The sequence below is a fragment of the Anabrus simplex genome, chromosome 8 (genome assembly GCF_040414725.1).
Source record: "Anabrus simplex isolate iqAnaSimp1 chromosome 8, ASM4041472v1, whole genome shotgun sequence".
In the NCBI taxonomy this organism is placed as follows: domain Eukaryota; kingdom Metazoa; phylum Arthropoda; class Insecta; order Orthoptera; family Tettigoniidae; genus Anabrus; species Anabrus simplex.
The window spans coordinates 131,510,343-131,537,905 of record NC_090272.1 but is presented as its reverse complement, the minus strand read 5'-3'; the positions used below and the strand labels follow the sequence as shown (position 1 = coordinate 131,537,905).

The 27,563-nt window shown below is 38.1% G+C and overlaps 1 protein-coding gene across 3 annotated transcripts in view; it reads right to left on the bottom strand.

Annotated features, from left to right (window-relative positions):
- LOC136878892 (target of Myb1 membrane trafficking protein) overlaps nt 1-27,563 on the bottom strand; it is a 182,877-nt gene that overhangs the window by 11,698 nt on the left and 143,616 nt on the right. For 2 of the 3 annotated variants that reach the window (XM_067152476.2, XM_068228851.1), the window contains exon 10: nt 7,714-7,764. The exons of the other annotated variant lie outside the window; for it this stretch is intronic. In XM_067152476.2, the coding sequence (XP_067008577.2) occupies nt 7,714-7,764 (51 nt within the window). The remainder of the gene's footprint in view (nt 1-7,713; nt 7,765-27,563) is intronic. 3 annotated transcript variants of the gene reach the window in all.

Sequence of the window (27,563 nt, the reverse complement as noted above, 5' to 3'; positions counted from 1 at the left end):
CAAGTAGAGAAAGAGAGTGGAAAATTCTGTAGGCAATGAAATCTGTTCCATGGAGAGGGGAGGGAAAGTAGGAGAGTATTGTGGACCATGACTCTGTTCATTAGAGGGGTGAGAGAAATATTTCTTCTTCATGTAATAACATTTTTGTGTATTAGGGAGTAAATGCAAGTTCTTGATTTTGATGAAATAAAAGGATGGAACTGAATTAGTGAGAATCTAGCAAGACATTATTAGTGATAAATAATAGCCTTAAAAACAGTCTTAAGTGGCAAAAGACGCTGTGTAGATTCCGAGAAATTGATGATGATGATGATGATGATGATGATGATGATGATGATGATGCTTGTTTAAAGGGGCCTAACATCTAGGTCATCGGCCCCTAATGGCACAAAATGAGACGAAATACAGTGACAATTTAAAAGAACAAAATTCACCCACTGACCAGAATTCAAAAAACATGATAATGATGAATGAATGGATGAATATGAATTTAAAATAATCAGGGGATCCAACCCGCAATGCCTCACCTTCCCAGAAACTATATGACTGACCAAGGGACTGCCTCCAAAGCACAATCTTGAATCAATGATGCTTGTTGTCTAAAGGGGTTCAATAATAATAATTCATACATACATTATCATTATAGACTGTTATGCCTTTCAGCATTCAGTCTGCAAGCCTTTGTGAATTTACTAAACGTCGCCACATTCCTCGATTTGCAACTAGTGTTGTGGCTTCATTTAGTTCTATACCTCTTATCTTTAAATCATTAGAAACCGAGTCTAACCATCGTCGTCTCGGTCTACCTCAACTTCTCTTACCCTCCACAACAGAGTCCATTATTATCATAGGTAACCTATCCTCCTCCATTTGCCTCACATGACCCCACCACTGAAGCTGGTTTATGCGTACAGCTTCATCCATCAAGTTCATTCCTAAATTAGCCTTTATCTCCTCATTCCAAGTACCCTCCTGTCATTGTTCCCACCTGCTTGTACCAGCAATCATTCTTGCTACTTTCATGTCTGTTACTTCTAACTTATGAATAAGATATCCTGAGTCCACCCAGCGTTCGCTCCTGTAAAGCAAAGTTGGTCTGAAAACAGACCGATGTAAAGATAGTTTCGTCTGGGAGCTGACTTCCTTCTTACAGAATACTGTTGATCGCAACTGCGAGCTCACTGCATTAGCTTTACTACACCTTGATTCAACCTCACTTACTATATTACCATCCTGGGAGAACACACAACCTAAATACTTTGAAATTATCGACCTTTTCTAGCTTTGTATCACCAATCTGACATTCAATTCTGTTGAATTTCTTACCTACCGACATTAGTCTTCGAGAGGCTAATTTTCATACCATACTCATTGCACCTATTTTCAAGTTCCAAAATATTAGGCTGCAGGTTTTCGGCACAATCTGCCATTAAGACCAAGTCGTCAGCATAGGCCAGACTGTTTACTACATTTCCACCTAACTGAATCCCTCCCTGCCATTTTATACCTTTCAGCATATGATCCATGTAAACTACGAACAGCAAAGGTGAAAGAGTACAGCCTTGTCTAACCCCTGTAAGTACCCTGAACCAAGAACTCATTCTACCATCAATTCCCACTGAAGCCCAATTGTCAACATAAATGCCTTTGATTGATTTTTATACTCTACCTTTAATTCCATAGTCCCCCAGTATAATGAACATCTTTTCCCTCGGTACCCTGTCATATGCTTTCTCTAGATCCACGAAACAAACACAACTGCCTATTCCTCTCGAGCATTTTTCAATTACATGCTGCATACTGAAAATTTGATCCTGACAGCCTCTGTGGTCTGAAACCACACTGGGTTTCATCCAACTTCCTCTCAACGACTGATCGCACTCTCCCTTCCAAGATGCCAGTGAATATTTTGCCTGGTATACTAATCAATGAGATACCTCGATAGTTGTTGCAATCCTTCCTGTTCCCTTGCTTATAGATAGGTGCAATTACTGCTTTTGTCCAATCTGAAGGTACCTTACCAACAGTCCATGCTAATTTTACTACTTTATGAAGCCATTTCATCCCTGCCTTCCCACTATACTTCACTTTTTCAGGTCTAATTTCATCTATTCCTGCTCGCTTATGACAATGGAGTTTATTTACCATCCTTTCCACTTCCTCAAGCGTAATTTCACCAACATCATTTTCCTCCTCCCCATGAGCTTGGCTGTTCGCAACACCACCAGGATGATTTCCTTTTACATTGAGAAGATATTCAAAATATTCCCTCCACCTCTCCAGTGATTCCCTGGAATCTATTATGAGTTCACCTGAATTGCTCAAAACACGGTTCATTTCCTTTTTCCCTCCCTTCCCAAGATTCTTTATTACCGACCAGAAAGGTTTCCCTGCTGCTTGACCTAGCCTTTCCAGCTTATTACCAAAATCTTCCCACGACTTCTTTTTGGATTCAACAAGTATTTGTTTCGCTCCGTTTCTTTAATCTACATACAAATCCCTGTCTGCCTCGGTCCTTGTTTGGAGCCATTTCTGATAAGCCTTTTTAAGTTTACAAGCTGCTATCACTTCATCAATCCACCAAGATGTTCGCCTTTTCCCATCTTTACACACAGTTGTTCCTAGGCATTCCCTTGCTGTTTCTACTACAGCATCCCTGTATGCCACCCATTCACTTTTTATCCTGAACCTGCTTACTGTCTACTGTTTGAAACTTCTCACTAATCATATCCATGTACTTCTGTCTAATTTCCTTTTCCTGGAGATTTTCTACCCTTATTCGTTTGAATAATAATAATAATAATAATAATAATAATAATAATAATAATAATAATTGCTTTACATCCCACTAACTACTTGTACGGTTTTCAGAGACGCCGAGGTGCGAGAATTTAGTCCCGCAAGTGTTCTTTTACGTGCCAGTAAATCTACCGACACGAGGCTGACATATTTGAGCACCTTCAAATACCACCAGACAGCCAGGATCGAACCTGCCAAGTTGGGGTCAGAAGGCCAGCGCCTCATCCGTCTGAGCCATTCAGCCCGGCAAAAGGGGTTCAATATCCAGGTCAATGGTCCCTCATAATGGCACTTACTGTTAGTAAAGTAGAACCATGGTATTTCTGAAGTTGCGGTACTAATCAAACGTAGCATAAACTCACGGTGTTCCAAACACTATGGTACTACTCGCAAGTATTTTACATCGTATAGGTAATGCAGACCTATGATGTTTCTCACATAATGGTGCCACTCGTAGGGAATGCAATCACATGGTGCACCTCACATAGGAGTACTAATCACAGGGACTTTTACTATCCCGTGGTGTTCCTCACATAGTGGGTACAAATCACGGGCAACGCAGACCAACAGTGTTGCTCATATAGTGGTACTAATCACAGGAAACGCCTAGACCTGTGGTGTTTCTCACTTAATGGTACAAATCATAGCCAATGCAAGTACGTGATGTTCCGCATATAGTGGTACTAATCACAGGTACTGGAAACCCACAGTGAACCACTCTCTGCTGCTACTAATCACAAACATATTATGTACCTAACATAGTGGTACTACTCACAAGTAAAGGGGACCCATGGCTTTCCCTGCGTGATGGTACTAATCACAAGTAGTTTCATGGTTCCAATTCAATCATCCCTTGGTCGCTCCTTACGACAGGCAGGGGACAACGTGGGTGTATTCTTCGTCTGCTTCCCCCACCCACAGGGGCTCGGAGAATTTATTACAGATAAGAATATCCTACTCTGACTTAAATGTCTGGAAAGTGGTTTAGGATATTCTTATCTGCAGTAAATTCTCTTACAAATAATGTATTTCAAGATACTCTTTAATTCAATTCCATACTTTTAGTTCATCAAAATCATGAAATTGCATTTACTTCCTAATAAAAAAAATTAGAAAAACAAAACATTATAACATGAAGAAATAACATTTCCATCCCCTCTCTAATGAACAGAATCATGGTCCACAACACACTCCTCACGCCCCTACTTCCCTTCCCCTCTTCACGGAACAGAGTTCAACACCTACAGAATTTTCCACTCACTCCCTTACATAGCTACCAGGACTGGGCAAGGACACTGACCACAGACCAGACAGTTGCTGAAGGTAATGGATGATTGATTAGCAGCTTAGACAAGTACAGAAACATTTCTATAAGTTAATAAGGCATCAGTTGAGGATTACTATAATCATTATTTGTTATTACTTGTTCATAATATCACCAACTCTCAATCATTGCCAAGTTTATGCAACGTAAACATTACTGTACATATATGCACATGACTTCTGTAGGAGATGGGTTTACTCTACCGGATGATGATGTTCGTTCACATCATGCAGAAGCTGCTACTGGATACCTGGAGGGACATGGGATCCACAGTATAGACTGGCCAGAGTCTTTCTGACATGTACTCTATAGAACATGTGCGGACCTTTCTTAAAAGAGCAATTTCCAAACATCCACCACTAACGATTCAGGCCATAAAAGATGCTGCCATTAAGGACTGGTACCATTTGCCACAGGGTTCATGAAGGACCAATATGTTACTGACACATGTAACTGCATCGAAAATGGTCTAATTTGTTATGTTCTAACTGAGGAGGTACCTTAATTTGTTTGACTTAGTTGTATATATGTATGTATGTTTAGTCCTCAGCCCGAAGGCTGGTTGGATTCTCAACAGCTCTGCCATCAGCTGTCATAAATGGCCTAGGCATCACTGAAGAGGTGTACTAGGGAAATGAGGAGTGAGGTAGTTTCCCGTTGCTTTCCTCACCGAGCCAGAAGTTGCTATTACATATCAGTCTGCCAAGCCCACTGAAATGCATGCACCAACTGACCCTATGAGCAACATTTTCACACCATTCATAGCAGGGACTGGCTGCATAAGGAATGGCATTACTAGCATCACTCATACCTCAGTCACTTTCATCTTGTCAAAGCCAAGGATAAAGTTGAGACAGATCAATGAAAGTAACAATATTGCTCTAGTCCATACCAGAAGACATAGTGCACTGTAAACACTATGTCCTGCCAGCAAAGGCATTTGACTTAGTTACATACTGAATAATTTTCTTTTTTTACTGTGCCCAAAGTTACTGTGAAGTGTAAGATTTTGTTGTATTTACTATTCTAAGTTTCATATTAAATAATATGATATCCGTTCCACCTCAACACAACAGAGTCTGGTATATACTTAGCTTCTTTTTGGTAAGTGTATATGGACTAAACAGTTTAGTTTAATTGTTAGTACATGTGATGTGATGCCAACCATACAATAATTAAATAACATGAAAATAAAAACTTAAATTATTGTGTATTTTTTAATCAACAGGAAACTTTAAAGTAAGAAAGGAAGAGATTATTTAATGTAGAGTGCTGAATAATGCCTTTAATAAACTCGCAGAACTGTTTAGCTCCATATGACTTGAATAACCCTTACATTCTTAGCTGACAGACATATGTTTAATTCAAACCTGCTCCATATACAGTATGCTAGGGCTTCACATATTAAAAAAATGTATGTATTTCTAAAAGATATGAAACAAGTAAGAGATAAAGTTCTATATATATGGTAAAGGTTGGGAAAAGTAAGTTCCTGTACAAGTAGCCTAACTTAAGTTAGAAGAGCTCATAAGGATTAATGTACAGGGTCTTTCTTTTAGCTTTGGTCATAGCACCACTCAGAGCATGGTATGGCTGCTGCAATGACACTCGGCTGCTAGCCAGTATAAATTGAGCCTTTCCTCCCTGCTACATTGCAGCAATTCACATTTATAGAAAGCTATTTCTAGTGAAACTAGAAGTCTAAAAGCTATCTGGCATTACATTTGAAGTTCAAAATGTTATCCCTCAGCTGTCAAACATGCCTGACACCTCAAACAGGTTTGCTGACACGTGGCGAATCTGAACCCGTGTGATATTCGAAAGAACTTGTGCAATGTTCCCTTGTGTGAGGGTTGTTCACATACACTTTTCCCTTCAGGATCCCCCACAGGTAATAATCACAGGGATTTAAATTGCAAGATCTACCGAGATAATTAACCACATGATCTTTGAAAACTTCCCGTATTATCACCACAGACTGATCAGCATTGTGTGCCGTTGCAATATCTTTCATGAAGTAACCATTACTCCTCCTTTCTTCTGTCAAGCTCTTGAAAGAATAGCCTGAGAATGAGGTCTATATATGGGTCAGGATTTGTTTCATGGAAAATTATAGGTCCGATAATTCGGCAAGCACTTACTGTGCACCAAACTCTTATCTTTACATCATGAAGTGGACGGACATGAAGCACTCCAGCAGCGATTGTTTTGACTATTTATGTACCGGTAGCCATTTAAGTGCACCCACGCCTCATCATTAAAAAATAAATTTCTTGGTGAACATACCCATTGTGAACGGACTGAAGCGACCAGTTACAATACAGAACCCTAGCGAAACTGTCAGGTCCTCTTAAATGTTGGGCTGTGGTGGGTTTGTACAATTTGTTTTTTAACAGTTTTGTTGCTTTGTGGACAGAAAATTACACGTTAGCTTGTACAACGAGACATGACAGCTATTTTGGAGTTCTTTTCCTCTTATTTACTAAGCTTTTCCTTTAATAAGACAGTTCACCTCCTTTGTGTTTTCTTGTTAAGAATGGACTCTGTGGGGCAGAACTTCTTCACTAAATTATGTACCATATTCCTACAGGGAGGGAGGATGCCAGGAAATTTGCGAATGAACCGAAAGCGGCACTTTTTAGCAGAAGAATTATTTGCATAGCACAACAGAATGAATACACGCTGTTCTACTGTATACATCACTCATTAAACACACAATAACTTTTGTATTCATACAGAAACTATGCTATTTCAAAGCTAACCCATTGAACACACTATCAATACCACACATGTTAAACTAAACTTTTGTGGTAAAGATGCAGGACTTATCGCTTAATCGCTACTGCATTAGATCAAATCAGCCAGACATGAAGAAATATATCTTTCGGTAAATGAGTACCCTGACCATGCTATCACCTTTCTGTATAGCTCTCCAGACACACTTACAGAACTAAAAAAAAAAACCAGTATTAATGTACGTTACTGGACAATGGGTAACAAGACAGTGTTATTTATGAGAATGCACTCAAACTGTGTTATAAAAACCACCTTCCTGAACACAAGATAAGAAGGCATTAACACACAAAGTGTGTCCTAATTTCATTAAAATTACTTCTTTTTCCTACGCGATTGTCAATAAAATGATCAGAGCCATGAGATCTCTAAGTTTCATGTGGAATCTGAACCAAAGGAGGTAACTCTTCATTTCAAAACTCCCATGTGCATTGGCAGGGATTTGAACTACAGCCACTTCAGTGACGAACTGTTAAAATTAGCAAGTTGAATGGGGCGGGATTCTTCTGACAGGTTATGTTAATTACAGAATGCAGGCTGAGGTTAAGCTGCAACAATATAATCAGTATTTTTAAAGCTGCAACAATATAATCAGTATTTTTAAGACATAAAATCCTCAACCCTCCTCACAAATTGTCTCAATCAGATTTTTACATAGATACACTGAGAAAAATGTTTAGACTAGTATTCTCTAACTTTTTTTCTCAGTGCACATATAAACAAGATTCTTAATCAGTCTACAAACTAAGACTACAGTAGTATTGATTAATATCATCACAATTTAAGGCTAGACTTACCCTGCCATTTAGCCATGCAGCCATTTCATCAAAGTCTCTCTCGTTATGCATCTTGAAAGAAAAGAACAGAACCACAAACACATAACACAACGGACAAACAAAAGCAACAAAAAATTGTGCAAACAATATCTATGCTACCGAACATTTGTACAAGCAAAATAAATTATACAGTACAAAGACATACAAATGCACGTACAATAAACTACTCACAATAGGAACAGACTGAAAAATTAAAAGCTCAACAGAGAGAGACAGAGATAAAATGAAATATGCAGAATCCATTTCCATTTGATGGAGATGATTATAGCAAAATAGAAAATATCATAAATCACACATATCTTCTATTCACTAACTGCTAATACAAAATGAATACCCAAGCTATCACAAAAATACAGAGAAATAAATATTAATGGAAAATGCACTTATCTGAAAACACTGAAGTCATGTGTATATTTGATATTTGATTCTTCTTTACTAAGGAAATAATAAAAAAAAATCCACATTGAGCACTATAGTGCATGCACACACATGTACACCTATGTATATCATTCGTGTTCAGATTTGCAGTGAATATAGTCATGTAAAATTTACATAGTCCCTCAAAGTATGACAAGATCAGTATTCAATAAAATGTTTGTCTTTTCTATCGATATCTAGTATAATCTGAATATCCCTCCTCAATAAGTGGCAGAGGTTCAGAGCATAAAGTAAGAATGCAATTCTAGGTTATGGTTAGAGTTTTTGGAATTTCCTCATTAACGACTGGCACACTTCTGAGGCCCACTCTGGAGTCCACGTGGAGTGTCATTTACAAGGCAAGCATGTTATTGGTAAAATCTATCTGCTATTGCTCTGGAGTTCAACCAACCCCAGACAGCTGTATATGAGCCATCTGCTATTGGTAGATGAACCAGTAGGTAGTCCTGCTTAATCTTTGAATCACCAGTCGTTAACAAAGAAATTGTAAGAAATTTACAAGTAGCTATTTTAATTTTTAATGAATTTTGAAAACCTCACGAAGGTGGTAATATATTTTGTCAAAGTGATCCTTTTTCAAATGAAATGGCATATGGCTTTTAGTGCCGGGAGTGTCCGAGGACACCTTGCCCGGTGCAGGTCCTTGGATTTAATGCCCGTAGGTGACCTGCGCGTAATGATGAGGATGAAATTATTATTAAGATGACATACACCCAGCCTCCGTGCCAGGGTAATTAACCAATGATGGTTAAAATTCCCGACCCTGCCGGAATCGAACCCGGAACCCCTGTTACCAAAGGCCAACACGTTAACCATTTAGCCTTGGAGCCAGACATCCTTTTCCAAAAAATTTGCAATATACTGGTGAGAAATAGAAAACTAATACTTTTAATTAACAAGTTGCAAAATCTACAAGTTACCATCATTTAAACTCTACCTGTACTCATACAATACTTCCTAGGAAAGTAAACTAGGCAGGAGATGACTTAATATTCAGCAGATTCAAAGCCTTTAATGAGAATCTTAGAATGCGTTTACAGTTCAAAATAATTCATGAAACCAGAAATGTAATACAAGAGCCAGTCAGTTATCTATCAAAAGAAATTTCCTAGGGGGTCCTACAACTTAAAAGATGAGACCACCAAACTATGGACATCAAACAAAATATGATACGTTTCATCTAATGGGGATAGCTTTTTATTTTAATCCTCATTCCCTTAATGTACTTTCTTAACCCTTTGCGCTTTTACATCAAATATGTCCCGACATCACAATCTCCTGTTGTGTTCGTATATTGAAACTGTTCTGAAACAGGTTCATTCCATGAAAAGTGGATGTTCTTTCATTTATTTATTTATTTATTTACTTATTTTCCTGCCAGAAACATGAGTCCAAACACAGTTATAATAATTCTGAAAAACATTAAATAATTTTTGGCCAGAACCGGGTCACATCCAGTGCATTATCCGAGGCCTAATATAGGTAGTCTTCTGTGCAAGAAACAGGACACAATCAACACTGAAGCATGCACATAACAGTCGGGTCTTCCCCACAATTGCATTTGATGTTATCCTTAACGTAGCCCCACTTGCTAAGTTCACGTCAGACATGTCTGCTCCTGACCTCAGCCTGTTCCAAGCCTTTCATACCAACTATTCACCATGGCCAGGTGGAACATCAGCTACTTTTATCCAACAAGAGGGAAAGGGATTCTTTGCTGCCTGCAGCTGCAGCCATGCCTTTTCAGCTAAGGTTGTAATAGTACATGGTAACAGATGCATTGAAGATTTTAGCACCTCGTGGATAATACTGCATCTATAAAGTAGCAGTTCATAGTCTTTGGAATAGGTCTGTCAAGAAGAGAGACCACTGAACAGACCGCTACACTCAATCTAGCCGCACATTCAGGAGATCGTAACAGACTGTGCTGAGCAGACAGAACAAAACAGAGAGAAAGCCACTTCAAATCATTTTCAATGAAACTAGGTCTTCCTTAAGGTGTTTACTTTGAGATGTGCTATACAGAGAGTGAAAGTAAATAAGAGGAGCATACCTACAAATTCTGCATTCCCAGTATTTAATTATATATTTTATTTGAGTTTGAGATTAGTTTAAAACAAACCTTTACAGCCTTAAGAATAGAAAGAAAGAAAGAAAGAAAGAAAGAAAGAAAGAAAGAAAGAAAGAAAGAAAGAAAGAAAGAAACAAATAAATAGATAAATAAATAAATAAATAAATAAATAAATAAATAAATAAATAAATAAATAAATAAATAAATAAATAAATAAATAAATGCATCAAGTCAACTGCTAACAATTGGATTAGGCACCACCATACTTTTTTTTTCCCTATTTGTTTTACGTCGTACCGACACAGATAGGTCTTTGGCGACGACCACCAAAGACTTACTTGTAGCAAATGGCAAGAGGCAATCAAGATGATATCAGTACGAACTATTCTGGGCAGAACTCAGGACAGAAACTTCTGTCGCAAATGCATCAGAAAGAAACGCTGGCTCTCATGCTCTGTGGTCTTGCCCCTACAGAGAAGTACTGAGAAACTCGCATCACCACAAGATCAGATCACCAACTGTAGAAGAACTTCACAGTAAAAACTTCTGTGTACATGAATAAGTCCACGGTTTGTCTATGACAGGCACTACAAAAAGAACCGACATAACTGCCTTTAAAGATAACGACAAGAAAGGCTTAATTATCGATCCAACCATCATGTCGACCAGCCTGCTGAAATCCACCTTGAAAAGCTGAAAGTTTACACACCCACCATACCATTCTACAAAAATAAATACCAGCTGAATGAAGTAGAGATTATTCGCCTAATGGTTGTTGCTCATGGCACAATACCTGCCTTGTACACAGAATAGTTACCACCACGATATGCAGATCTGTACATATCCTGAGAGCTGATTTGTTCGGACCTCCATAATAATAAAAAAAAAAATATTTAATTTAATAGAGAAATGTACATTCAAGTTCGAGCATTAAATAAATTACACATTTCAGTCTTTGCTATAGTCTGTAATTGTCCTGGTTCTTTTCGTGCAAGTTATGATGTGGTATCTACTACACTTCTGCCCACACAAAGTGCACTTACAATCTTCGTCTGCTCATGGAACTTCTGGTTTACGCATATCTTGTGGTGAAACCCATGTATGGAGAGTCGTGTTATCACGTGGCACTGTGTGTTGCACTCTCTAGTCCATCTATCGTCCGTCATCGCTGGTGAGGTGTAGAAGTCTAGGTCAATTTCACTTTTCTTCCTTTCCCCGATGTTTACTAGTGCCCTGCTTGCTTCTGTTGATTGTAGGTAGAATTGTGATCGTATGTCTTCTATGAAATACGTCTCCCGCATCATTTCGTATACCATCCGGGATGGCGCTGTCTTTCCAACTCTGGTAATCCTCTTCATGAACATTGCTTTATTCTTTCTATTCTCATCAGGTCTCCGATCTTCAGCTTTTTCCACACGATCTCAATTCCATATGTTATCACTGGCGCTACTGTCGTCTTGAAAAGTCTCATCGCCGTGCTGATTGATAGGTTTGAAATGTTTTGGATGCTGTACGAGGCTCTGATTGCTGCTGCCGGTCTTTCTTGAATATGTATACCAAAGGACGCCGCCGTTGTCTGTAGTGTTATTCCCAAATATTTGTAATTTCGTACCTTTTGTAGTGGCTTTTAGTGTAATGTTATGTTGTCTTTGGGGGTTGATTTCCCACCTTTTCTGAAGGTCATTTGTACTGTCTTTTCTTCATTTATCTGTAGGCTGTTTTCCTCCGCCCAGGTCTCTAGTCTGTGGACTACCCTTTGCACCTCCTCCTTTTCTTTCGCTTTGATCAGCATGTCATCTGCGTATAGGATCAGCTCTGCTTTTGATCCTTCCTCTACTATGCGGTTCACATCTGCTGTATAAATGTTGAAAAGTGTGGGACTCATGGGATCCCCTTGCATAACTCCGTTCGTCTGTATTATGGCTTCAGAAATTTCTACGTTATTGTTTATTCGGATTATGTTCCTCTGTAGACATGCTTCAACTATTCTCACTAGTGGGTCTCTCTCGCCGATTGTCAATTTCATTTTCTCGATTAGCTTTCGCCTGTCGATTGAGTCGAATGCCTTCTTGAAATCAAGAAATACCGCGTGATATTCCCCTCCTTTGTGTCTTAAGGCTTCTTCTACCTGATTTATTAGGTATTTCACTGCCTGGACCGTGCTCCTGCCTTTCATAAAACCGAACTGATTTTCTGGAAGGTACCCACTGAAGGCTTCTAGTAATCTTTCATTTAGTATCTTCGTGAAAACTTTAAAGGATGCATTTTCTAGTGCTACTCCTCTAAATGAGTAGTGATGTTCTGCTCCCTTTTCCTTTGAACAGCATCTTCAGAGTCGCTGTGTTCCATCCCTCTGGTATTTTCCCAGTCTGTATACATTTGTTCATTAGGTCTTTCCACAGTTCTTCCATCTCGTTAAGTGAGTCTTTTAAGTGTTCCATGTAAATTTTGTCTGGTCCTGCGGATTTCTTGTTTCTCCCTCCTTGTATTGCTTTCCTAATTTCATACGTTGTTATTGGCTCCAGAGCATGTGTGGGTTCTGCTGTTTCTATGTCATATGCTTGCTTCAGCCCTTCCTTATTCAGTATGTTCGAGAAATGATGTTCCCACTTCTCCATATGAACTTCTCCTGTTGCGATTGACGTCTTCTTTTTCAGCGCTATGTATGGGTCTGATTTTGCTTCCTTGGCTTGTTTCCTTCCTTGTTTCTCTGTATATTCTTTTTTCTTTTTTATTAGTTCTTCATATTTTTTCCTTTTCTCTGCATATCTGTTAGGTCGTCTGGACATCTGTATAATTTTGCTGCATTCAGGGCCTTTAGAGTTGCTTTTCTTTCCTTGTAACACTCTTGGTCAAACCAAGCTTGTGCATGTCTTCTTTCCTTTACTGTTATAGCTTTCGTTATTACTTCGGTGGCTGTTTCTAGATCTTCTTCTAGTCTTTCTTCTTCTATTAGGTTTCTCGCTTTCCCGATGTTTTCCTTGCTTTCTTCTATTGTTTCCCGCTGGATTTTTCTGGTATATATACTTGGCGTTTTTGCTTCCTTCCTCTTTTGTTGGATTTCCATACGTAGGTGTGTCATTACAGGTATGTGTTTCCTTATTGATGCTGCCGACGAGTTCCATAGGCCTTCTTGTTTACACAATTGTAGTTGTACTCCTCTAAAAAACAGTAGGTCGATGGCGCTATGACCGTTCTGTGCAAAGTAGGTTGGTGTTTCTTTTTTGTTTGCTGTTCTGAAGCCTTCTTCTTCCAGTGTCTCAAGAAGGATACAAGTTTTGGTATTTTTTTTTGTCTATCCTGCAGTTAAAATCTCCGGCAAGTATTACGTTCCTTTCTGCTTTCGTTTGTTCTATGGCTATAGATATTTTATCCATTATGTTTTCTATAGATGTATTTGGCTGAATGTAAATTCCTATTATCGTAATTTCTGATGTGATTATTGTGACCATGTTTTCCTCCTTGATGATTCGCTTGATATCTCCCAGTTTCCCTTTTATGAAGATTGTGAGTCCCCCTGCTGGTCTTCCTTCCGTCGGGGTCGCTAGCGTGTGTACACCATAGTAGCCTTGCAAGTCCATAGGTTCCGTGAGGAGTGTCTCTGTCAGTATCATAACATCTGTGTCGTCTATTGTCTTCTGTGATATGTGGGGTATTGCATTTCTTATTCCCTCTATATTCCATAATAATACACTTATTTCTGTGCTTGACCAAAGTTCCTTCTTCTTTGGCAATTGGGTGAGATGTTTACTGAAGTTCCACCCCTCGTTCTTCCTCCGGTCTCCTATCATATCTCCGAAAACGAAATCTTCTGACTTTTATTCCCTGTGGCCAGAAATCCGCGCTCTGTGCATCTTCCAGATAGATGTATGGGAAACCGACCTTAAAAGCTTTTCTGTCTCCCAGTGTATGAAGATCTTCACACTCTATGTGTCCTATAATGCCATTCCTTTCCAAGAATGTTCTTATATTTGTTGCAGTGGTGCTCTGTTTAAGCCGACCTACGTACAGCCATGCCATTTTTTCTGCCGCTTCTAGTTCACCGTCATCCTTTTGTCTTTGGTTGGTTAAGGGCGATATGTTATTCCCATTGTTTCTCGTTTCCCTTATTGTGTCTCTCTGGCAATTTTTATTTTTTTTCTTCGCATGTACCGGTGCTTGTTTCATCGAATGCATTTTGTGCTGTCCTGACTGTGTGTTTTATTTCTGTTGTAGTTTTGCTTTTTAGTCTTTGGTTAATTTTTTGCTCAATTATTTGATCTAGCTTGTTTTCCAGGAATTCCATTATGTTTTCTAATTTCTCATTTACTGTCTCGACATTTATTGTCGTCTGCTTGACTAAAGCGTTATGTTTCTTGCCTTGTTATTGGGAATGTGGGATTTGCTGCGTGTTGTATTCTTCCTTGGTGGTTTTCCTCGTCATCGGCAGATGGTGTGCTATTCCGATTCTCAGTTGCACTTTCATTTATGCGGCCGAGAGATGTCCTTATGTTATTTGTTTCCCCGAATGTTTTCTGCGAACGATCTATACCCTCTATATCTATACCATCCAGATTGCTGCTCTCTCCGGTAGTTGGCGTCTTTGCCTGGTTGTCTTCCCCTCGTGTTTCTGTTGTTGCATCTATAGATGGCGCCACCTGTCTCGCGCTGCAGCTTTCGTCCCCTTCTTCTTCTTCCAAGTCAATGCGATGTTTTCTAACCTCTACTGTTGTGTTTGATTAGAAAATGTCCACACTATTTCCTGGCTTCACTTTTTCCTCTAATGCTTTTATATATTCTGTTATAGTACTCACTGCGTTCAGAATGTTGTCTTTGGTGTCCTTCTTCATATATCCTCCTGTTTCAGCTATATTTCTTAGTTTTTGTAGAGCGCTTTTTGTATCCTGATATGCTTTACTTTGCCCATTGTGGCAACCCATAATTGCAGGAAGTCATTGATTCATTCAATAAATATGTACAGTATAATAATAAAGATATTAATTATGGACAATACTAATATTTATTCATTACTGATTAAGCTCAAAGGAGAATAATGATTTTTAGAATACCTTATTAATGTTTCTTGTTTGAGCATAAGAAGATAGAACATTATAAAATGTTCTTAATACCTGTCAACAAAATTATAATACACAAAAGTTTCTGTTGGGCATGTATGTGGTACTCTTACTCCTTCAGGTAAGAATTTCACATTACAATTAGCTTACATTTCTTCCTCACAGTTACCTTTTCATACCGTTCAGTTCAATTTTAAGTTCTAGCTATGAAATCACCTTCACCTTCAAGTGTTTCATCATCATCATCATCATCATCATCATCATCATCATCATCATCACCACCACCACCACCACCAGCACCTACACCATCCCTGGTAACTCTGATACTAACTCTCTCATCACTTCATAAAATTTGCGCAACTCATTCTGAATTGTGGCCCTCTGTGTGCTAAGATGGATAGCACTATTCAATCCACCAGAGGTTCCTGAACTGTGAAAGTAAGACCAGCACCATGATCCACATAGTTTTCAGTTCACACAAACAATGTCTTTAGCAAGTGTCATGAAGTGTAAAGGGGTCCCATTTCCATTTGATAGGCCAGGGACTTCTAGGAAACAACTATGGAATCAAATGGCAAAAATAGCAGTGTTTGCAGGGAGAATGAGTATGGGCATGTTAGGAATCAACAACACTTGATAAGGGGGATGATAAGGAAACAACAACATTTGATAAGAGGAATGATAAGGTAGGAGATTTTTAAGATATTCTGAACAGGTTCTGAAAGGGTAATGGTAGAGTGAAGAGTGAGACCATTTAAAAACATTCATAATGTGCAATGAATGTTCTGTTTGGACACAAATGAATAATGATGTGGGTAGATTTGATGGTTGTGGAAATTAGAAATATGATCATCTTCTAGTACTAATAAGCAATTTCAATGTACTAATTGGAAATGTATGAGAAGATAATTGATAAATGTAGCTAAGACCTTGACAAAGTTGTGAGGTGGACAGCAGACAATGGTATGATGGCAAACGGGATGAAAATTCTCAAGAGAAGTATTCTCAGTTTTAATTACTGTGTTAAAGGGGTGACTAACTCATGGGGATCAATGCAAGTACCTAGGTGTTAATATAAGGTTGTGGGTCATGGAGCTGTCAGTTTATGTTTTAGTAGCAGTAGGTTCAAATCCCACTGTCGGCATCCCTGAAGATGGTTTTCTGCGATTTCACATTTTCACACCAGGCAAATGCCGTAGGTGTACTTTAATCAGTTTTTCTGCATCCAATTATAACAGTGTACAGTATAAATCTAATACCATTCTAGAACGCAAATACTGATTGCTAAATTCAAGTTCATTGAGGTGTACACCTAAAAATAATCACTCTACTCTTAGATTTTCTAGATCAATTGAAGATGGCATACATATGAATGTAGCAGGATGCAGCTCAAGATTTTACGCCCTAACCATCAATGTCAGAACCTCAAACCTTTATGAATAATTAGTTCTTTCTCTTCCTGATGACATGGATTACAGTCATCCCCTACGTTCTGAGAATTCAATTACAGTACATTACTACTGTTAACACTAGGTCATTTTGGAAGTATAACTTCACGAGTTAAAAAACCAAATTCTTTGTGCATCTTTACCAATCATCCCATGTAAGTGGGCCATGCATGCATGCCTCTGTTAGTCCACAAGTTCAGCAAGTAAATATATATTATTTTAAAGACACACAAGACAGAGAAAATAAACAAGATAAATGAAATACAATTAGCATAATATGTCAATATATGTATGCAAAAAAGAATGAAGTAATGGATTGGTAGAAAGTACTTTTAAAGAAAAGAATCAAATAAAATTAGTAATAGAAATTCCACAATCATCACTTCTAAAATGAAGTTCTGGAATCATTCTATGATCAGACAACCACATTTCTAAGTTCATGAAAATAAGTCAATTCTGACAGTAATTTTTAAAGAAACGTCAAGTTCGGTAGGTGAAGGAAAAAAACAAATTGCACCAAACCACTTTAATGTAAAAGTAATAACATTTTTAAAAGTGTCTACATTCTACAACATCTGCACACCATAAGTTTAATCAAAGAGAACTATGTTCTGCTTATTCCTCAACAATATTCAAATTGGCATTCACAATTTGTAGTGCAACATGGCAATAGTCAAAATCTTTTAAAAATGTTAAAATAAACTTGGATATCTGACAACATACTATATGTGCAAAATTTTCATTTGCAATTCAGCAATCCTTCCTCAAATTTTTGGTCTAACCAGGCAATGTATCATTCAAGAGTAAAAATTAATGAATTCCATACAGTGGACTATGGAAGAATTCTGATATGATAATAGCTCTAATAATGAGTACCAGCACAAATCTTACTTAGACCAGAAAAAAGGTGCCTTTATGTAGATCTTTTATGTTTTGTGGCATAACAAATGTAGTAGATATACGTCCAGTCCCTACAACACCAATCTGAATAACATGGATTTAATTAAACTATCCTTGCAAGATCTGAACAGACTGACACTAACCGTAAATGACTGACTTTTGTGGACCGTGGCTTTAGGGATGCAATAGAATATTTGCAAGATGGAGGAATTTCCATTTTCATGGCTGCACTGAAAGGCAATCTCAAGAAGTTGACTGCAGCAGAAGCCAACGATTCATGGTGAAAGACAAAGATTCACTGGATTGTTGAAGCCGTCTACAGGGTCACTGGGCAAAAGAAGAGTCTCCTCCACCATCCTGTGGATGATAAGGTACTTCCAAGAGAACAATTACAGCATGTTGGATAGCTTGCTTTCTTAACAATACTTATGGAAAGTGTTTACAGTTGGATGTCTGTCTAAATAAATAAATTCTTGCACAAAAGGAGAAGCAGAAGAACATTTCAAGCATGCAATGAGAAGAAGTTCATGAGCAAATCTGGAACAGATGAAATTGTCCTTTCAAAACTGTTACACAGATTTCCCAGAGTATAAGGACTTCCACCCACTCCTCACAGACGCATATCAGTTATCACAGGTGGTTTTGTACCTGGGTGAAACAATGAATGAAGACACCATCTTAACTTTTAGTTTTTTTTTTTTTTTTTTTACAGGAAAGCCTCAACATCATGAAATTTTAAGTAAGATCAGAACATACTGAATAGTAAAATTTACACCTGTTACGTTGGCAATACACCACATATACCACATCTGATCCTGTAATGATTAATGATTATGTTTTCTTATGAATGAAAACCTACAACCTGTTTTCCAGTCAATGACGGGTCAGGGGTGGAATGAATGAAGTCCCCATCTTGTGCTGGCTACCGAGGCCTGTCGCACTCCTCTGGTGCAATGATTAATGACTGACAGATGAAATTAAATGATAGTGGACAGTGTTGTTGGAATGAAAGATGACGGGGAAAACCGGAGTACCCGGAGAAAAACCTGTCTTGCCTCTGCTTTGTCCAGCATAAAACTCATGTGGAGTATCTAGGATTTGAACCACGGAACCCAGTGGTGAGATGTCAATGAGCTGCCGTCTGAGCCATGGAAGCTTGTTATGTTTTCTTATATACCTAGGTATATATAAATGATAATGGTTCATGTTTGTGATGGTTCATGTTTGTGGGTTACTGTAGTCACGTCCTAGTTCTTGAACCATGGGCAACGGCTGAGTGGCCTAGTAAGTGGTCCTGAGAGTCGGGATACCAGTTGCTATGGAATGGCAGTGGGCATCACGGACATATTCTGAGTCATGGCCCTCCTTGTGCTCAGGCGGCTAGGACTATACAATTCACCGGTGGTCCATAACCCGTTAGAGGAGAGATCCTCACTTGGACTATGTGCAAGTAGGGCAGCATCCTGCTTCATGAATTTACCGAGCTCAGAACACTTTAAGCAAGCCTCGGACCTATGGGAGTAATGGAGTCCCACTCCCATTTGACAGGCGACGGACTCCTTGGAAACAACTTGGCGAATGAAATGGAATTCGATGGGGAGCTATCAATATTAATGGGGCTTATGGAAGAAAGAAGGTAGAACTGGCTGAGTCAGCAAAGAGGATGCATCTGGATGTGCTAGGAGTAAGTGATATTCGGGTAAGGGGAGATAAGGAGGAAGAGATAGGAGATTATAAAGTGTACTTGACGGGTGTTAGAAAGGGAAGGGCAGAGTCTGGGGTAGGGCTCTTTATCAGGAATACCATTGCACGTAACATAGTTTTGGTTAGGCACGTAAATGAGCGAATGATGTGGGTAGATTTGTCAGTGGGAGGAATTAGGACAAGAATTGTGTCCGTGTATTCACCATGTGAGGGTGCAGATGAGAATGAAGTTGACAAGTTTTATGAAGCATTGAGTGACATCGTGGTCAGGGTCAACAGCAAGGATAGAATAGTGCTAATGGGCTATTTCAATGCGAGAGTTGGGAATAGAACTGAAGGATACGAAAGGGTGATTGGTAAATGTGGGGAAGATATGGAAGCTAATGGGAATGGGAAGCGTTTGCTGGACTTCTGTGCTAGTATGGGTTTAGCTGTTACGAATACATTCTTCAAGCATAAGGCTATTCACCGCTACACATGGGAGGCTAGGGGTACCAGATCCATAATAGACTATATCTTAACAGACTTTGAATTCAGGAAATCGTTTAGGAATGTACGAGTTTTTCAGGGATTTTTCGATGATACAGACCACTATCTGATCTGTAGTGAACTAAGTAGCTCTAGGCCTAGGGTAGAGAAAGTGAAATCTGTCTGCAAACGAATAAGGGTAGAAAATCTCCAGGACGAGGAAATTAGACAGAAGTACATGGATATGATTAGTGAGAAGTTTCGAAGAGTAGACAGTAAGCAGGTTCAGGATATAGAAAGTGAATGGGTGGCATACAGGGATGCTGTAGTAGAAACAGCAAGGGAATGCCTAGGAACAACTGTGTGTAAAGATGGGAAAAGGCGAACATCTTGGTGGAATGATGAAGTGAGAGCAGCCTGTAAACGTAAAAAGAAGGCTTATCAGAAATGGCTCCAAACAAGGGCCGAGGCAGACAGGGATTGGTACGTAGATGAAAGAAACAGAGCGAAACAAATAGTTCTTGAATCCAAAAAGAAGTCATGGGAAGATTTTGGTAATAACCTGGAAAGGCTAGGTCAAGCAGCAGGGAAACCTTTTTGGACAGTAATAAAGAATCTTAGGAAGGGAGGGAAAAAGGAAATGAACAGTGTTTTGAGTAATTTAGGTGAACTCATAATAGATCCCAGGGAATCACTGGAGAGGTGGAGGGAATATTTTGAACATCTTCTCAATGTAAAAGGAAATCATCATGGTGGTGTTGCAAACAGCCAAGCTCATGGGGAGGAGGAAAATGATGTTGGTGAAATTATGCTTGAGGAAGTGGAAAGGATAGTAAATAAACTCCATTGTCATAAGGCAGCAGGAATAGATGAAATTAGACCTGAAATGGTGAAGTATAGTGGGAAGGCAGGGATGAAATGGCTTCATAGAGTAGTAAAATTAGCGTGGAGTGTTGGTAAGGTACCTTCAGATTGGACAAAAGCAGTAATTGCACCTATCTATAAGCAAGGGAACAGGAAAGATTGCAATAACTATCGAGGTATCTCATTGATTAGTATACCAGGCAAAGTATTCACAGGCATCTTGGAAGGGAGGGTGCGATCAGTCGTTGAGAGGAAGTTGGATGAAAACCAGTGTGGTTTCAGACCACAGAGAGGCTGTCAGGATCAGATTTTCAGTATGCGCCAAGTAATTGAAAAATGCTACGAGAGGAATAGGCAGTTGTGTTTATGTTTCGTAGATCTAGAGAAAGCATATGACAGGGTACCGAGGGAAAAGATGTTCGCTATACTGGGGGACTATGGAATTAAAGGTAGATTATTAAAATCAATCAAAGGCATTTATATTGACAATTGGGCTTCAGTGAGAATTGATGGTAGAATAAGTTCTTGGTTCAGGGTACTTACAGGAGTTAGACAAGGCTGTAATCTTTCACCTTTGCTGTTTGTTGTTTACATGGATCATATACGCGTGCGTTTTGTATTCAGGAATCATTCAAGGCAAATATTTTTGCACTGCAAGATGTGTGGTTAAGGTTATTTTTAATATGTATAACTTTTGCTTTCTCAACGATTCATTTGTTTCTATATTCGTCCCTGTTTTTATCTCCTCGTAAGATGTGTATTGTTGAATGTAACACCTTGTGTAAAAAATTGGGTTAAATGAAGTTATATCATGTTCAAGATCATGCCTTCACGTCTCTGCACAATATTTAAAATGAAATTTACCGTTGGTCTTTATATCTATTGTTGAGAGTGAAGGAGAATTTCCTGTTGTGTGTATTTATCAGGAACTCAAGGGAAACTTCATTAGTTAGTCGGAACACAGAAAAAATGATGAACTCTTCTCAGAAGAACTCTTAAGGTTTCACTTTACTTTTTTCTGCCTCCTGGCTCTTCAGAAATGTGTGCGCGTGCGTTTTGTATTCAGGAATCATTCAAGGCGAATATTTTCGCACTACAAGATGTGTGGTTAAGGTTATTTTTAATATGTATAACTTTTGCTTTCTCAACGATTCATTTGTTTCTATATTTGTCCCTGTTTTTATCTCCTTGCAAGATGTGTATTGTTTAATATAATGCCTTGTGTAATATAAATGTCTACATGCTAGCCTATTTCCCACATTTTGGCTGAAGATGACGCCAAACAGCGTCGAAACTAGTTCCAAATGTAAATATATGTTGTAATAAACTATAACAATTTTGTATTGAAAAGGTGGACCCTTTTAAGTTTCCTATCTTACATGGATCATATGCTGAAAGGTATAAAATGGCAGGTGGAAATATAGTAAGCAGTTTGGCCTATGCTGACGACTTGGTCTTAATGGCAGACTGTGCCGAAAGCCTGCAGTCTAACATCTTGGAACTTGAAAATAGGTGCAATGAGTATGGTATGAAAATTAGCCTCTCGAAGACTAAATTGATGTCAGTAGGTAAGAAATTCAACAGAATTGAATGTCAGATTGGTGATACAAAGCTAGAACAGGTCGATAATTTCAAGTATTTAGGTTGTGTGTTTTCCCAGGATGGTAATATAGTAAGAGAGGTTGAATCAAGGTGTAGTAAAGCTACTGCAGTGAGCTCGCAGTTGCGATCAGCAGTATTCTGTAAGAAGGAAGTCAGCTCCCAGACGAAACTATCTTTACATCGGTCTGTTTTCAGACCAACTTTGCTTTACGGGAGCAAAAGCTGGGTGGACTCAGGATATCTTATTCATAAGTTAGAAGTAACAGACATGAAAGTAGCAAGAATGATTGTTGGTACAAACAGGTGGGAACAATGGCAGCAGGGAACTCGGAATGAGGAGATAAAGGCTAATTTAGGAATGAACTCGATGGATGAAGCTGTACGCATAAACCGGCTTCGGTGGTGGGGTCATGTGAGGCGAATGGAGGAGGATAGGTTACCTAGGAGAATAATGGACTCTTATGAAGGGTAAGAGAAGTAGAGGGAGACCAAGATGACGATGGTTAGACTCTGTTTCTAACGATTTAAAGATAAGAGGTATAGAACTAAATGAGGCCACAACACTAGTTGCAAATCGAGGATTGTGGCGACGTTTAGTAAATTCTCAGAGGCTTGCAGACTGAACGCTGAAAGGCATAACAGTCTATAATGATAATGTATGTATGTATGTATGTATGTATGTATATAAGTATAGAACTGGAATCACAGATTTGTGGATGATATTATACTGTATAGAGTAGAAAATCAGTTATACACTTCTGAGAAACTACAAAAAGACCTTGACAATGTTGAGAGATAGACAGCAAACAATAGTATGATGGTAAATGGAATGAAAAGTCTGGTTGTAAGTTATATCAAGAGGAAACATCCTCTCAGTTTTAATTGCTCTGTTGATGGGGATATTGGGATCACTGCAAGTACCTTGGTGTCAACATAAGGAATTATCTTAATTCAGGTAATTACATTAAAAAGGATGAAAAGAAAGTATACTGATCTCTTCACATGGTTATGAGGGTTTTTAAGGGCTGTGCTAAAGATGTAAAGGAGAGCGCATATAAATCTCGGGTAAGACACCAATTAGAATATGGTTCCGGTGTATGGGACCAACACTGAGATTACTTGATACAAGAACTGGAAGAGATCCAAAGGAGAGCAGCATGATTTTTTCTTGGTGATTTTTTACAAAAGAGAAATGTTACAAAAATGTTGCAAACTTTGGGCATTGAAGAACTGGGAGTAAGGAGACAAGCCGCTCGGCTAAGCAGCATGTATCAAGCCTTCAGTAGACAGATGGCGTGGAATGGCATTAGTAGAAGATTAAGCTTCAGTGGAACTTTAAAAGTAGGAACTAGTTATATCCTTCTGCAGTCCAATTTAAACGATTATGAAGGGCACAAATAAGCTCAACATTAACACTCCTCATTGTTGCTGTTTTCAGTGAGGAAATATTGGAATTAAATGTTAATTTTATACCACTGACATTGCTTTATTTCCAAAAAAAAATATTTTTTAGATCTGTAATTGAAAAAAATGGTTTACAGCAGGCTATTTTTTCCTTCCTTTTTGCAAATGAGTAAATTAGATTGATGGAAGTTTCTTTCAAAGAGATTTACAAATTTCTATAAAAATAACACAATAGTAACTATTCTAGGCTGTGAAAAACCTTAATATTTATGCACGATTCTACTGTACTTGGAAAGATAGTGTTTTGGGAAATAAAATATTTAGAGGGGGTAAAATTTCACCTGAGGCATTTTCCCCCACTCTTAATGTTTTTTTTAATTTATTTTTTTAGTGGGACACACCTTGCTTGAAAAACGTTTTAACAATACAATGGAACCTCGATATCTCGAATCACTTTGGGTGCTTAATTTTATTTCAAGTTATTGAAATTTTGAGATATAGAGAATATTGTTTTTGAGCATGTAAAGCATGCATGTAACTGAATCATATGTAGCCATGATACAAATGAAAACAAAATAGTAATTAAAAATATACTAACGAACTATTTTATGGCATTACTTTAATTATAACACTTATTATACTAACTTTTTAGAAGACAGGATACAGTACATAAAGTAGTGAAACGAGGAACATACCTCCGTTAACACTTTTGGAAAAAATTCCGTTAGTCTCTTCTGTTTGTTACAGTTAACCTTTCCTTCCTTCACACTGAAATTTTTCGTCAATACCATGCAGCCGAGATTCGTAAAAGGAGCTTGTCATCCGCCACTTCGTGGGTTGCTTTCATACATGACTGGTAATTAATTCACACCCAAGAAACAGGGAGGCTTCACCGATTTTCCGATCACTCGAAGTTTTAGTTTTTTTGGTTCCCGTCATATTAGCTCCCAGCATCACTGTAACGCTTTCTTTACTTGTTAACTGTTCGTCACAAAGAACGAATGCAGTATCGCATAGTTAATATTGTACAAAATTCGAGTTACAGAGTATGTTTTTGCTTCAAGGGAGGAAAAGCTTGCTTTGAGAAATCGAAAAATCGTGTAACCGAATTTTGAGTTTTAGATAAATAAATGCACATGAAGAATAGGACAAACGGCCAGGAAATTGAAGTTGCTTCGAGATACTGAAAATTTGAATAATGGAGGTTTGAGATTTCAAGGTTCGACTGTATGTGTGTTTATAACATTGAGGAAAAAACAATTTATTTTTGAAATGTGGTTGTCTGCTCAATAAAAATATGCTAAGGACATGCAGCAAGCATATTAGGCTTACCCCAAGGAGGTCATCCTGCGAATGAAGAGGCAAGATCCCAGCACAACAGTTCAAACAGGAAGGAGAGGGAAGACAACCACCGAAAGGGTAGAAACATCATACCATAAGAAAATATCAAAATAAAGAATGTACAGATTGGTTCCACACTTGGCCTGCTCATATAATTTAGAGAAATTTCCTTGAAGCAGTCAGTCCATAACCTGCATCATCAACTTCATATTTCATTTAATAAATTCTCAGATGCATATCAATGAAGACCCAAAAATATGCATGTTCTTTCTATGAGCACATTAAAAAGAGTCCCCTAAGAACTCTATCGATTAACATTCTTTAAAGTCATATGTCCTATTCATTGCAATGATCATGCACCATTAGAAAACATGCATCTTCCCTTCTAGTAACTACAATCAGTTGAGGCTAAGTGAAGTAACTTATTTCAACATACTAATCACAGAGTTTAAGAATACTTACATATACTGTGCAATTATGAACTATTTCACAATTTCTAGAGCTGAAATATGATGAGAAATGCCAATGCTGTTTTACTTCTAGAGTGTCACAATAATAATAATACTGGCAAATTTCTCAAATTAAAACAATTGCACTATACGTACTTAAGCACCACCAGAAGAATAGGGAGGGTCTTAAAACTCTGCAGGACTGAGTAAACATGTGCTCTACACTGTATCTGTGAAATGTGCAACTAAAAAACACTTTAACAAGAAGAATACTTCATGAACATGAGAGATCTTGCCAACTACAATAGGCCTATATACAGAGTAAGGACGAAAATAGCTATGGCGGGAAATGTCAAGACAAGCTTCAAACTCTTGTATCATCTACCAAATACTCAGATAATGCCTCACCACCTGGAAAAAAGTTAAGATGTGCTTTCATATTTCAAAAATATTAATCAATATGCATTAAAGCGTTTCCTACAAATTATATTTTAGCGGTGTTCATACACCTCTTCAATGTTAAATGGCTTTATTTATTGTCTAGAAAAGAAATATACAGTAGTAGTTGACGCAAGTGCAATATCAGGTATAACTTGAAAACAATATTCATTCACCCATGGGTAGCTAGCACAAATATCAAGCTCGAATAAGTATTATTATTATAATTATTATTATTTTCTATTATTATTATTATTATTATTATTATTATTATTATTACTTGTATGTATGGCTGTGAAGTGTTACATCATGTTAGTATTTGTATTATTATTACGATATGATCGCGTTGTGAGGTTATGAAACGTGTTGTACATAGCCATTGATATCAGTTCCGTTAATGTAAATACCTATAAATTAATATTATGTAATTTATTCTTACATGTATATCTAAATTGAAATCCGTAATTGTGAAACACACACTAACTTCCAGAATGATATGACACTAAAAAAATTGAGAATATTCTGTACACTATTTCCATGTATTGGACGCTCTGGAATATTCAATAAGGTATATGGCCATATATATATATAAAGAGACGATCTTGACAGTGAAGTCAGTTACTGTTGAGTTACTGAAGTTGTGGTTTGGAAGTTATTGGAAGAGAGTGGCTGACATGCTGAGTTAAGGCAGTCTCCATGTTGAATTGATCAGTAGTCATCTGTTTTCAATTGTACTTCAAAGTGTAACCTCTGTGGTATTCGATGTCAGTTGTCAACTGTTTTAATAATGGCGGCTTGTTAATATTCTTGAAGTGAAGTGTTTTATTGGGATACTGTAAGGTTATGCAAGTGTGTAATTTGTGTATATATGTGAATAAAATTAATTGTACCAACTGACAGCATCTGGTGTGCGTCTGTGTGGATACGTTATAGTTCACAGCATGTACCAGGTACTTCACGTACATACTCCACAGCAGAATAGGTGAACTTCCAGGTCTGCTGTACGAGTTTTCGTTTTGATTCACAAGACAGTTACCAAAATAACATTGTCAGAGATGTTGCTGAATTTTAGTAGTAATAATGTTATTGGTTTTTTAACACACTGTTGTCCAGGCGCGCGATACTCCATTCTTTCCTGTGGACCGGCAACAGAAGGACACCTAGCTTGAGAAGTAGGATGAAATATAAATACATGTAACTTAAATGACAAGAAATAAATTATTGAAACCTGGTGAGAGCTCTTACCAGTGATTCTAGTACTTGATTTTAGTATGGTATTGTGTGAAGCAGCTGCACTTGTGCAAATGAACTTGACAAGCCGAGCAGATGTACCTTGTGTCCTTGTGTTTCTTGTGCACAGCGCATACTCTGCAGGGCTTCTGAGGGTACTTTTTCCTTCCACCACATTTATAGTTTTCCATTCCTGGGATTTGGGGGAGGTTTTATACCTCCCGGAATATTGTTCATATTAGAGATTTGATTGTTCCACAAGAAGCTGAAGCAAGTCATCGCCTAGGGAACGATCTACTACCTCCAGGATTCTCGCGGAATTACTGGCCGAATAAGTGAGGCCTGTAAAACATATAAATGGTTCTAGGACTCTGTTTTCATCCTTATTTGTCCATCCATC